The sequence below is a fragment of the Bos taurus genome, chromosome 3 (genome assembly GCF_002263795.3).
Source record: "Bos taurus isolate L1 Dominette 01449 registration number 42190680 breed Hereford chromosome 3, ARS-UCD2.0, whole genome shotgun sequence".
Lineage (NCBI taxonomy): Eukaryota > Metazoa > Chordata > Mammalia > Artiodactyla > Bovidae > Bos > Bos taurus.
The window spans coordinates 8,736,177-8,750,273 of NC_037330.1; the positions used below are offsets into that span (position 1 = coordinate 8,736,177).

The following is a 14,097-nucleotide window of genomic DNA, read 5'->3' on the forward strand; positions in this document are numbered from 1 at the left end:
GGATTCAGAATATTACATAAATTTAGTTGATAAAGAAGCAGCAGGGTTTGAATGGATTGACTTCAATTTTGGAAGAAGTTCTACTGTGGTTAAAATGCTATAAAACAGCCTTGCCGGCTACAGAGAAATCATTTGTTAAAGGAAGAGTCAATCCAAGTGGCAGAGCCTGACTCTCATTCTCTAACCCACTAACCCGCATCTGAGTGGAGACTACTCTGATGTGCATGATGGTGTGAGGGTGTGTTCTAACTTCATTGATTTGTATTCAACTATCAAATTTCCCAGTACCACTTACAGAAGAAGCTATCTTTTTCCCATTCTATATTCTTGCCTTCTTTGTTGAAGATTAATTGACTGAAGATATGTAGGTTTATTTCTGGGCTTTCTAGTCTGTTCCATTGATCCATATGTCTGTTTTTGTGCCAGTACCACACAGTTCTGATTACTGTAGCTTTGTAGTGTTTATCCGAAGCATGGAGGGTTATGCCTCTTGCTTTGTTCTTTTTCTTGAGTATTGCTTTGGCTATTCTGGGTCTATTATGATTCCATAAAATAATTTTAAGATTATTTGTTCTAGTTTGGTGAAAAGTGTCATGAGTAATTTGGTAGAGTTGTATTAAATCTGTAGATTGCTTTGGGTAATATGGGCAGTTTAACAATAATTAATATTTTTAATTAATTAATCCAAGGGTATGAGATATCTTTCCATTTCTTTGAATCATCTTTAATTTCCTTTATTAATGTTTTATAGTTCCCAGCATATAAGTCTTTTACCTCTTTGGTCAGGTTTATTCCTAAGAATTTTTTTTTGTGTGTGTGTGTGGGGGGGGGTGATTTTAAAAGGTATTGTTTTTTCTTTTTTACATTCCCTTTCTGATATTTCATTGTTAGTGTAAAGAAATGTAACTGATTTCTCTGTATTAATCTTACATTCTGTTACCTTGCTGAATTCAGATATTAGTTCTAATTGTTTTTGTGTGGAATCTTTAGGGTTTTCTATATATAGTATTTTGTCATCTGCTAACAAATTTACATCTTTCTTTCCAATTTGGATACCTTTTATTTGTTTTTCTTGTTGGATTGCTGTGTCTAGGACTTCCAATACTATATTGAATAGAAGTGGGGAAAATCGGAATTTTTTCTTATTCCAAATTTTAGCGGAAAGACTTTCAGCTTTTCACCATTGAGTATTATGTTGACTATGGCTTTGTCATAAATGACTTTTATTATGTTGAGATATGTTCCCTCTATAACCAGTGTGGTAAGAGTTTTTTTTTTTTTAATATCATGAGTGGATGTTGAATTTTGTCAAGTGCATTTCCTGTGTCTATTGAGATAATCATGTTTTATCTTTCCTTGTATGAATGTGATGTATCACACTGATTGATTTATGTATGTTGAACCATCCTCATGACGCTGGAATGAAAGCAACTTGGTCATAGTGTATGATCCCTTTTTATGTAATGTTGGATTCAGTTTGCTAATATTTTATTAAGGATTTTTGCATCTATATTCATTAAAGATATTGGCCTATAATTTTCTTTTGTTGTGTCTTTGTCTGGTTTTGGTATCACGATTATGGTGGCTTTGTAGAATAAATTTGGGACTGTTTCCTCCTCTTAAATTTTTTGGAATAGTTTGAGAAGGATAGGTAGAAATTCTTTTTGGTATGTTCGGTAGAATTCCTTAGTAAAGCTGTCCAGTCTTGGATTTTGTTTGCAGGGAGTTTTGTTAAATTATAGATTCTATTTCACTTGTAGTGATCAGTGTGTTTGAATGGTCTGTTTCTTCTTGACTCAGTTTTAGCTGGCTATATGTTTCTAGAAACTTGTTAATTTCTTCCAGGTTGTCCAACTTGCTTACATATAAACTATTCACTGTGTTCTCAGTTTTTTAAAAAATGTTTTTTTGTGGTTTCAGTGGTTAAAATGTCTTCTCTTACATTTCTTATTTTGTTTATTTGGGTCCTCTCTCTTTTCTTCTTGGTGAGCCTGGCTAGAGATTTGTTGATTTTGTTCACCTTTTCAAAAAATTAACTCTTGGACTTATTGATCTTTTCTTTTTAAAAATTTATTTATTTTAATTAGAGGCTAATTACTTTACAATATTATATTGATTTTGCCATACATCAACATGAATCCACCACAGGTGTACACGTGTTCCCCATCCTGAACCCCCCTCCCACCTCCCTCCCCATAACATCCCTCTGGGTCATCCCAGTGCACCAGCCCCAAGCATCCTGTATCCTGCATCGAACCTGGACTGGCGATTCATTTCACATATGATATTATACATGTTTCAATGCCATTCTCCCAAATCATCCCCCCCTCCCTCTCCCACAGAGTCCAAAAGACTGTTCTATACATCTGTGTCTCTTTTGCCATCTCCCATACAGGGTTGTCATTACCATCTTTCTAAATTCCATATATATGCGTTAGTATACTGTATTGGTGTTTGTCCTTCTGGCTTACTTCACTCTGTATAATAGGCTCCAGTTTCATCTACCTCATTAGAACTGATTCAAATATATTCTTTTTAATGGCTGAGTAATACTCCATTCTGTATATGTACCACAGCTTTCTTATCCATTCATCTGCTGATGGACATCTAGGTTGCTTCCATGTCCTAGCTATTATAAACAGTGCTGCGATGAACTTTGGGGTACACGTGTCTCTTTCAATTCTGGTTTCCTCGGTGTGTATGCCCAGCAGTGGGATTGCTGGATCATATGGCAGTTCTATTTCCAGTTTTTAAAGGAATCTCCACACTGTTCTCCATAGTGGCTGTACTAGTTTGCATTCCCACCAACAGTGTAAGAGGGTTCCCTTTTCTCCACATCCTCTCCAGCATTTATTGCTTGTAGACTTTTGGATCACAGCCATTCTGACTGGCATGAAATGGTCCCTCATTGTGGTTTTGATTTGCATTTCTCTGATAATGAGTGATGTTGAGCATTTTTTCATGTGTTTGTTAGCCATCTATATGTCTTCTTTGGAGAAATGTCTATTTAGTTCTTTGGCCCATTTTTTGATTGGGTCATTTATTTTTCTGGAATTGAGCTGTAGGAGTTGCTTGTATATTTTTGAGATTAGTTGTTTGTCAGTTGCTTCATTTGCTATTATTTTCTCCCATTCTGAAGGCTGTCTTTTCACCTTGCTTATAGTTTCTTTTGTTGTGCAGAAGCTTTTAATTTTAATTAGATCCCATTTGTCTATTTTTGCCTTTATTTCCAATATTCTGGGAGGTGGGTCATAGAGGATCCTGCTGTGATTTATGTTGGAGACTGTTTTGCCTATGTTCTCCTCCAAGAGTTTTATAGTTTCTGGTCTTATGTTTAGATCTTTAATCCATTTTGAGTTTATTTTTGTGTATGGTGTTAGAAAGTGTTCTAGTGTCATTCTTTTACAAGTGGTTGACCAGTTTTCCCAGCACCACTTGTTAAAGAGTTTGTCTTTTCTCCATTGTATGTTCTTGCCTCCTTTGTCAAAGATAAGGTGTCCATAGGTGCGTGGGTTTATCTCTGGGCTTTCTATTTTGTTCCATTGGTCTATATTTCTGTCCTTGTGCCAGTACCATACTGTCTTGATGACTGTGGCTTTGTAGTAGAGCCTGAAGTCATGCAGGTTGATGCCTCCAGTTCCATTCTTCTTTCTCAAGATTGCTTTGGCTATTCGAGGTTTTTTGTAGTTCCATACAAATTGTGAAATTATTTGTTCTAGCTCTGTGAAACATACCATTGGTAGCTTGATAGGGATTGCATTGAATCTATAGATTGCTCTGGGTAGTATACTCATTTTCACTATATTGATTCTACCGATCCATGAACATGGTATATTTCTCCATCTACTTGTGTCCTCTTTGATTTCTTTCTGGAGAAGGCAATGGCGCCCCACTCCAGTACTCTTGCCTGGAAAACCCCATGGATGAAGGAGCCTGGTAGGCTGCAGTCCATGGGATCGCTGAGGGTCGGACATGAATGAGCGACTTCACTTTTACTTTTCACTTTCATGCATTGGAGAGGGAAATGGCAACCCACTCCAGTGTTCTTGCCTGGAGAATCCCAGGGATGGGGGAGTCTGGTGGGCTGCCGTCTATGGGGTTGCACATAGTCGGACATGACTGAAGTGACTTAGCAGTTAGCAGTTGATTTCTTTCACCAGTGTTTTATAGTTTTCTATATATAGGTCTTTAGTTTCTTAGATATATTCCTAAGTATTTTATTCTTTTCATTGCAATGGTGAATGGAATTGTTTCCTTAATTTCTCTTTCTATTTTCTCATTATTAGTGTATAGGAATGCAAGGGATTTCTGTGTGTTGATTTTATATCCTGCAACTTTACTATATTCATTGATTAGCTCTAGTAATTTTCTGGTGGAGTCTTTAGGGTTTTCTATGTAGAGGATCATGTCATCTGCAAACAGTGAGAGTTTTACTTCTTCTTTTCCAATCTGGATTCCTTTTATTTCTTTTTCTGCTCTGATTTCTGTGGCCAAAACTTCCAAAACTATGTTGAATAGTAGTGGTGAAAGTGGGCACCCTTGTCTTGTTCCCGACTTTAGGGGAAATGCTTTCCATTTTTCACCATTGAGGATAATGTTTGCTGTGGGTTTGTCATATATAGCTACTGATCTTTTCTATTGTTTTTTGATCTCTATTTTCTCTCTGATCTTCATTATTTTCTTCCGTATGCTGACTTTGGGTTTTGTTTGTTCTTCTTTTTCTAATTCTTTTAGGCTATAGGTAGCTTTTTTGAGATTTTTCTTATTTTTTTGAGGTGGGCCTATATTGCTATGAACTTCCCTCTTAGAACTGCTTTTGCTGCATCTCATAAGGTTATGTTTGTTAACTCATAAGGTTATGACATCATTATCTTTGATAACTCTAAAGGTTATCTCATGAGGTTATAATCTTTGTTATAAAACATAATCTAAGACTATGTTTTCATTTTAATTTATCTACAGGCTTTTTCTGATTTCTTTTTTGATTTCATTGTTGACCCATTGGCTTTTTAGGAGCACGTTGTTTAGTCTCCATATGTTTGTTCTTTTCTCATTTTTCTTTCTGTGAAAAAAGAAACAGTTTTCATACTGTTGTAATCATAAAAGTTCTCAATTGAGTTAAATTTTCAGTTATTTTATGTTTTATTTCTACAATTTTCATTTTTGCTGTTGTTCAATCACTCAGTCATGCCCAACTCTTTGTAACCCCATGGACTGCCACAAATCCAGGCTTCCCTGTCCTTCACCATCTCCCAAAGCTGCTCAGACTCATGTCCATTGAGTCAGTGATGCCATCCAACTATCTCATCCTCTGACGTCCCCTTCTCCTCCTGCCTTCAATACTTCCAAGCATCAGGGTTTTTTCTAATGAGTTGGCTCGTTTTCATTTGGCTCTCAGATCTTAGGGTTAGAACTAACAGAACCTAAAAAATTTCATTTTTTCAGGTAATTATTGCTGTACAATGAAGCACCTCCAATCTTATTAGTTTAAAACAACCACCACTTATTTAGTCAATGATTCCACTAGTTGGCAACTTGGGCAGAGGTCAACTGAGTTACTCTTTTCATTTCAGCCTGCACCATTTATGCAAATATGGTGAGCTGCCAGATTGGCTGGTGATGGTGGATCCAAGATGGCCTTAGCTTGCCCCGTGTGAGCTCTCATCCCCCAGAAGGCTATCCGAGTCTTGTTTATATGTCAGCTAGACAGGTTTCAAGAGAACATGTAAAGGCACATTCCAAGAGGCATGTGCAATGCCCCTGTAGATTTAGGCTTAGAACTAACAGAACCTAATTTTTGCTGCATTCTCTTCAAAAGGCCAGCCTGGTTACAGAGATGGGAAAGGGAACTATCTCTTGATGATGGAAAGAGCTACAAAGTCACATTGCAGAGAGCATGGCCACTTTTGCTTTCTATCACACTTGTTCTTTGCTATAATTCTCAAGCATATTTTATTTCCTTAAACATGTTAAACAAAATTACTTTAAAGCTTATGATTGATAACATTATTATTTAAATGTCCCTTGGGCCTAGTTCTCTTGGTTTATGGACATGTTTCTTCTTCTTACGTCTGTTTATCCTTTATTTCATTTTGGACATTGTTGTATGAAAAATTTTAGAAATATGTAATGTGCTGGCTTTTGTTATTTTCCTACAGGAATAATTTATATTTGTCTCTAATAGGCAGCTAGATTAGAAATACTGGAGATTTTTTATAATGTTAATCCAATCCAGGGTTGAGATTATTCAAAATTTGGCTTTAATCTCTATGAGAGCTGGCCTATTCCTTATTCACCCTTACTTTTACTGTGTACCTCTTTGTGGTACCAACCCCAAATATGATGAATTTAGGTGTACCCACTTCCTATCAAGATGTTCTGAACTCCATGTTCTTTTAGATCCTCGAGTTTACTGTAAACTCTGCTCAGCTTCTCAGCTTTTCAGCTGCTTTTTATGGACTCAGAAGATGCCTCTAAGGAGCAGGAGTCAAAAATGCTGGTCTCACTTCTCTGAATTTCCTTCCTACAGATCTTGGACCTATAACTTTATATGACTTTATTAGCTCTCTGATGCTGTTAACAACATATGTTTATACTTTGCCCATTTTTCTAGTTATTTTCAGTGGAAGCATTGGCTGCATGTCTTAATCTAGTCTTCCATTAGTGGAATTAGAATTGCTTAGATGATTATTTATCTCAATGTTGACGTGTATGGTGCAGAATGAAAACATGTTCTATTTCCAGATCATAAATTCTCTGGCATCAAGAATCGTATCTTATTCATGAAGAGGCTCTGCCTTTTTAGGGGCCTGGGTACAGTAGGGATTCAGTAAAGGCTACATAATTGGTGAGTACAGTGCATGTCCTTTTTGTAGGTTTAGTAATTATTTTATTGTTCACCCTTGTTCTCAAGATCTTTAGATAGTGGCAGGATCTCAAGAGACAGTCACGGAGGTGTATAGCATAGTCTCTGCTTTTGGTCTGGTAATGAGCAGAGCCAGTTCAAGTCATAGGAATATGAATAGGATCTCCATGTGTTTTACTTTTAGGAGTGTCAAATCAGAGAATCATATTATATTCACCAAATAGTAATTATAAGTCTTTTAATTGTTTACTTAGTCTCTTGAGAAAATGCCAGTGTGAATGTATGGTTAGGAGTGAATGTTTATAATGCATGTGGACATCTAGAAATCTCTCTCCAATGCTCTATTCTCAATGTTCTCCATTTGAAAAAATATGTTTGTATAACTACCTCCATCTTCTGTTCTCTCCTGCAGATTCTCCCTGACCCTTTTCAACCCACTCAGACAGGCATCCACCTGTCCCTGCATCCACTGGGCCATGCTGCATAGCTTCCCTGACAAAAATGGCCACAGGAATTTCCACTTGTTTACGTTGATTGCAGTGGGGTGCTCTAGCATAGGCAATGACAAGCAGCTCTATGTCGCACTCCCATGGTCATTAGTCCCCTTCTTTGTCCTTTGGGAGGGATGTACTGGGATATACTTTGGTAGTATAGTTTTATTTTTCTCTCTTGATTTGTTTTCTATGGAACAATCCTGTGGATAATTTCTGGTAACTAAAAATTTGACAAACCTTAATGAATAATGATCACAGTCCTAAAACGAACACTTTAAGTGCTAAAAGAAAGGATTATGAATCTAGTTCTAGTTCTATGGGAGGACAGATGATGGAGCTATGAGTTCAGCTTGAGCAGTTAACCTTACTGGGTCTGGTCATTTGAAACCATAATTGAAAAGACACATGTACACATATTCACTGCAGCACTGTTTACAATAGCTAGGACATGGGAGCAACCTAGATGTCCATCAACAGATAAATGGGCAAAGAAGTTGTGGTGCATATATACAATGGAATATTACACAGCCATAAAAAAGAACACATCTGAGTCAATGCTAATGAACGTAGAGCCTATTTATACAGAGTTAAGTAGGTCAGAAAGAGAAAAACACATATTAACACATGTATATGAAATCTAGAAAGATGAAACTGATGAACCTATTTGCAGAGCATTAATGGAGATGCAGATATAGAGAACAGACTTATGGACACAGTGAGGGAAGGAGCGGGAGATGAATGGAAAGAGTAACATTAAAACATGTATGTTACTGTATGTAAAATAGATTGTGGGAATTTGCTGTATGACGCAAGGAGCTCAACCCGGGTGCTCTATAACAACTTAGAGAGGTGAGATGGGGTGGGAGATGGGAGGGAGGTTCAAGGGGAAGGGGACATGTATATATATCTATGACTGATACATGCTGATACATGGCAGAAACCAACACAGTACTGTAAAGCAATTATCCTCCAATTAAAACTGAAAATTAAAAAATAAAAAGAATTCCCAGTAGTCACTGCTGGCCACTGTTGCTTACCTCAGCCCTACAGGGAAAGAGAGACTTCATATACGATATTTAAAACATACTGGTTAAGGATTTGTCCTCTAAAGCCAAATTGACTGGATTTTGGATTCATCTTTCTCTGTGTAACTTGGTCCAATTACTTTTAAGTTCTTTCTAACTCAGTTTCCTCATCTCTAAAATGGGGCTAAGACCCTTTTTGAGTCATTGTAAAGTGAAAAAGTAAAAATATGTACAGTGTTTAAAATCTTCCTGTCCCATAATAAGCAGTCAAGAAATTGTCACTGTTGTTACTTGTTTGTGGGCTCTTCAGACGAGGGCACAGAGCGTGGGGTAGGGGAGGCAGATAAGGGAGATAGACTTTCAGGTTTTCTTAGACTCCGGGCTCTTCATATGCATTTCCATCCTCTTGGTTTAAGGGAGGTCACATCCAATAATCCACATTGCTCAGGCTTGATACCCTTTCTTCCAGCTCCAGCATAGGTTCTCTTTCCTGTAATTCCTAGGTTCTACTGATCATGTGGTTGGAATCTCAGGAGAGCCTGTCTGGTTACGCCCCCGCAGCTTACAAACAAATACATACTCTGTTAAATGGAAGATTCAACCATACTCAAATTCAAGTAATTGTTTTACATGGTCTTGGAGCAATTATTCTGGCCGGATCGAAGTAAGGAGAACTTTGGGTCAGAATCCAAACTGTTTCAACAAAAGCTTCAATTTTACAAGCAAAGACTTCACTCTTCTCATCGAGGCAGCTCAGCCACAGGACAGTGGCCTCTACATCCTGGAGGTCACCAGTCACGCTGGGAATGTTTGGAAACACCAGTTCAATGTTTCTATATTTGGTGAGTCCTCAGGACAGCTCATCTTGCCCCTGTAACTCTTGCAGGGCTTGTATTTCCAGCATCTTTCTGATCAGAATCTCTGCTTCTAGATCGTGTTGAGAAGCCCCATCTGGTGGAGAAGTGGAAGGTCCTGGATGGGGGCATTTGTCAAGTGACTCTGTCCTGCTCAGTCGCCAGAGGTGGTGATGTGAGCTATGCTTGGTATAAAGGGAGTAATCTGATCCAGATACCTGGGAACATCACAGAACTGGTGGAGAACATTGATGTCAATGCTTCACACGTATATACCTGCAATGTCAGTAATCCAGTCAGTTGGGCAAACCACAGCCTCCAACTAACTCAGGGCTGTCAGAGTGACCACCAAGGTAAGTGGAGCACTTTGGGCAATAAGAGGGGCTGAAGGTGTGGAGCCCCACAGCCAGGCTCATTGCAAAGGAGACTTGATATGAGATCCCCTGACTGGCTCCTACAGAGCTTTGCAGCCCTTCCCAAGGTAAGCCTTGACCTCTAGGCATACAGTCCCTGTAAAACCAGGGCTGTCTTGGTTGAGGAAGAATTCTATCCCCATAAAGAACTTCCTTCTGGGAGATGTGAATTTCTCCTTCGTGTAGGGAATGCTTAGTTGTTTGATGAGTCACTGCCCTGACGTGGGTGCTGATCATTACATTCTTTTTCTGAGAGACTGATGGAGACCTCCTTCCTCCTCCTGAGTGATAACTCCCCCAAGCCATATAGTTTCCCAAGAGGTAACTATGCTCTGCACTGTACTCTGGGTCACGTGGTCATCAAGATCATCTTGGGGGTACTTAGAAGAGTTCGTGTTTTTTCTTTTTTTGCTTATGCTCATTCTAAGAGTTATCCTGAGTTAAGTTTTTTTTTCTTTTTTTCTGAGTTAAGTTTACACCACTTTTAATTATATAAACAAAGACTTAATGTGTGATTAGCATAGGTATCAGCATAGGGGACACAGGAAAAAACCTGCTGTCCCCATCCTCAAGGAACTTCTACCCAAATACAGCAACAAACTAAACACTCATGAGCAAAAAAGAAACAAGCTGAAGGAATATGGCGTGACAAGGACACTGGAGTTTTGTTCATGCCAACCATGGCTTCATCATTCACTAGCTCTCTGATCTCAAGCTGATTCATTACATCTCTGCACCTCAGTTTTTCTTTTGAGTAAACTAGGGATGATCGGAGAAGGCAATGGCACCCCACTCCGGCACTCTTGCCTAGAAAATCCCATGGACAAAGGAGCCTGGTAGGCTGCAGTCCATGGGGTCATAAAGAGTCAGACACGACTTCACTTTCACTTTCACTTTTCACTTTCATGCATTGGAGAAGGAAATGGCAGCCCACTTCAGTGTTCTTGCCTGGAGAATCCCAGGGATGGGGGAGCCTGGTGGGCTGCCGTCTCTGGGGTCGCACAGAGTCAGACATGACTGAAGCGACTTAGCAGCAGCAGCAGGGATGATAATAATAAGTATCTCACAGAAGTGCTGCTAAGATTATAATTATGTTTGTAAGGAGGCTAGTCAGCTGGCACCTGGAACATCAGCTCATTTCCCTTCTCCCCATGTTGGTTGGGTTATGTATCAGGCTACATTTGTGACACAAATGTTAAAGTTTGAATGAAGAAGAGCAGTGAAGGCAGGAATAACAGAAGGTGATATGGAAGATTGCCTGGCACATAGTAGGTGCCCAACAAATGTTTGTTGAGTTAAAAACAAAAGAATGAATGGATGTAACCTTTGCTGTGCCAGATGTTTTACATATATTAAAGTCATAATTAACCCCCATGTGTAGATAACATTATCTCCTTTCTCTAAGTGAGAAAACAGGCTCAGAGAGGTTAAGGACATTATCCAAGAGCACGGAGTCTATAGAATTAGAATCGAGCCAGGTCTGTGAGATACTAATACCCATGATCTTAGCATCACTCAAGGGAGGTTGCCCAAATGAGCAGGGAGGTGACTTTGATGGTGAATTCACAGGGTGGGAGGAGACCAGCCACCTGAGAGGGGAGTGTGGTTCTGAAACAGATTCCGCAGCAGATGGAGGGAAGGGAGAAGAGAGAGGGCTTAGCACTCAAGGCTCGTGTCTTTCATATCCCTCAGATTTCACCTTTCTGATCATTTTGGTGAGCATCGTGATTCTCCTCGTGGCACTGTTCCTGAGCACCCTCACCTACATCTGTGTGTGGAGGAGGAAGAGGAAGCAGTCACGTAAGTGCAGAATCCCTAGATGTGTCGCCTGATTTGACATCGCCAGTGGCATGTGCCTGGGCCCCCAGTAAATTGAGCAGTGTGTGTGTGTGTGTGTGTGTGTGTGTGTGTGTGTGTATGGTTGGTGGAGGGGTGGCAGTGGCCGCTGGGCCCTCTTTCTGTTCTTGCCCTCTGGGGTAGCTGCTGAATGCCTACAGCCTGTTCCCCAATGTGCAAATGTGCCTGCAGTCTGTCTGGCCTGATAGAATAGGTATGTCAGGCGAGGTTGCTGCCACTGTGCTTTTCAGGTATCCTGGAAAAACAGTAACCTGCCTACTTTCTAGAACTTTCCTCAAGGTCTAAGTCATATGGGATGGAGATGGGACTGCCAGAAGTGGAAGCCTGGATGGAACATCTTCTGGAGATCTCTGCAGCTCTTTTCTTTGCTTCCCTCCTCTAACAGGGACAAGCCCAAAAGTTCTGACAATCTATGAAGATGTCAACAACCTGCGAACCAGGAGTAATCAAGTACGATATGCTAGGGGCTGGGATTTCTCTCAGTTAGTCTGAGAGATATTCTTTGGAGGATGGCCATTCTGGGCAGGGGGAGAGTGAGGACCAGAAAATTGTCCTCAGTCCTCCCCATATATCTTTTCTCCGTTAGCCTCTTAGCTCTGGCCATGGAGAAGAAGAGGAAAATAAGGGGGCAGAGAAGACAAAGGAAGCAGAAGGGGATCTTGGTGCCGAATTGTACCTACTGGGAAAGGATGCTGCCCTGGTATCCTCATTTCTGCCTGGTCTCACCAGCCAGGATAAGCTCCAGGAAGAGTCCAACCTGCTTGCATTTTGTGTCTGACCACAAATTCTTAGGTCCTTGCAAATCCAAGTTTATTTTTGTGGGTTTCTTAATCATTGCCCAGGCTGGGTAGGATGCCAGTCTGACTAGACAAAGCGCAGCAGTTTCATAGCTGGCTCTGTGACCTATGCTCACAGTATTTTTGGAAGAAGATGCCTGAGTCTGGCTGAGGTGCTAAAGAGTAACCAGGTTGGGGCAAAGGTTAGCTCCTCTGGGAACGTCTCTGGCCAGTCAGTATCTGCAGGCTGTTGGGCCGACTCCTCCTGTTGTCCAGGGGGTGTCAGAGAGGAGGAAACCGCAGGGGGCTGTGCTGCCCCTGAGCAGGGCAGGATGTGGGGACAGGCCTTGGGGAAAGGCAGTGCCCAGCTGAAATGCCAGGAGGGAAGGGTGATGGGTGTAGGGAGGAAGGGCCCTCTTCCCACTCCCATTCCTGATACTTCACTTCAGGAGGAAGTCCCAGCAGTGGAGCTCCTCTTGGTGACCAGTGTGAGGCCCTGTGAGGCCTCACAGAACAGAGAAGCAGCTTCCTAAAGGTCTAGGCTTTGGAATTAGGGAATTTAGAATTAGAGCAGCTCCCCTGGCCTCTTTCCTTGGAAGAATGGGGCATGAAAAACTGCAGGAGACTTTGTTTCTCCCATCACTATTGGATGCTGGTACAGTTCCCGGGAGCAAGTGCATCTTCCAACAGTCACTGATGCCCAAATACTCAGTAAAAATAGGCTTTCCTCCCCAGCAGAATAAAGATGACTTTAAATTAGGTAAAAGGAGAACGCAGGGGAAACTATTTAGAGTGAAAGAGACCTGTTGGGGACTGAAGCCTGTTACTCTGCTTCTGACTCAGGTCTTCCTCCTTTGTGGCCCCATCTCTCCACGGCCTGTCGCTAGTGTCCCCAGGGTTCTGCTTGAAGGCTTATATCTCAAGCTTCACGTGGTCCTGGCTTTGACCTTTCTGGAGATACTTTAGTCCGGTCTGGGCAGAAGAGAAAAGCATAAACTTCTGTTTCTTGCCAGATGCCTTGAGTCTAGCCTCCGAGGATGGCTGATGCTTCCCTGCTTCTCTCAGTGCCGTCCTGCTTCCAGGGAGCTCAGCTTGTCCCTTGTCTAATGGACTGTAATGGGCTCCATGGGCTCTCCCCGAGCCAGAGCTGGCAGTGTGTACTCAGGGCATCATGAAATGCCACTTCCCCAGTCTCCTGTGGGGCAGGGCTGAAGAGGGGAGCAGGGAGGGAGTGTGCTCCCTGCCCTGGGCCTTGGCCAGGGCTCCACTCAGCACTACAGCTGCATGGGGCTGGATTGAAGCCAAGGGCAAGCTGGCCACCAAAGCTGGGTCTAGAAAGGAGGATTTGGAGCAATTAGGGTCCCCAAATTTGTGTCCTTTGGAGTGGGTTACCATTTTCTTCTCTAGGGGATCTTCCCGACCCAGGGATTGAACCTGGGTCTTCTGCATTGTAGGCAGATTCTTTATTGTTTGAGCCACCAGGGAAGCCCCTTCTTAATAGGTAAGGCTCAGATTAGAGCCCCACCCAAAGCTCAGCCCATTGTCAATAATTACACTGCAAATTTAATCAGAAAGTCAGCAAAGGCAAGTTTCTAAGTTACCAAAGTAAAGCAAGTTACAGGAGACTCCGTTATGCAGGGTAATTTGATGCAATTCTTTCACATTTGGGTGGTTTCTCACTCATGACACTAACTGCTCCATGGTGAGTATCTGTCCCCATCCTGAGATGTGCAAGGACCACCTCCTTCCCATGCTCCCCGGAGCCCCTTTTCTTATCCTGTTTCTCCCCAGTCAATTCAAGTCCAGACAGACA

At 41.3% G+C, this 14,097-nt stretch overlaps 1 protein-coding gene across 7 annotated transcripts in view; it reads left to right on the top strand.

Annotated features, from left to right (window-relative positions):
• The window catches only part of CD244 (CD244 molecule), an 83,473-nt gene that overhangs the window by 42,277 nt on the left and 27,099 nt on the right, over positions 1–14,097 (top strand). For 3 of the 7 annotated variants that reach the window (XR_009493598.1, XR_009493596.1, XM_024988200.2), the window contains exons 2-6: positions 8,888–9,226; positions 9,301–9,591; positions 11,344–11,451; positions 11,894–11,958; positions 12,095–12,208. Coding sequence is in view for 4 of the 7 variants with exons in the window: in XM_024988200.2 (XP_024843968.1) it covers positions 8,888–9,226; positions 9,301–9,591; positions 11,344–11,451; positions 11,894–11,958; positions 12,095–12,208 (917 nt within the window). In the remaining 3 variants the exon portion in view is untranslated. Of the gene's footprint in view, positions 1–8,887; positions 9,227–9,300; positions 9,592–11,343; positions 11,452–11,893; positions 11,959–12,094; positions 12,301–14,097 lie in introns of all 7 variants that reach the window. The other 4 variants (XR_003033396.2, XM_005203493.5, XM_010802753.4 and 1 more) reach the window with 4 other exon arrangements.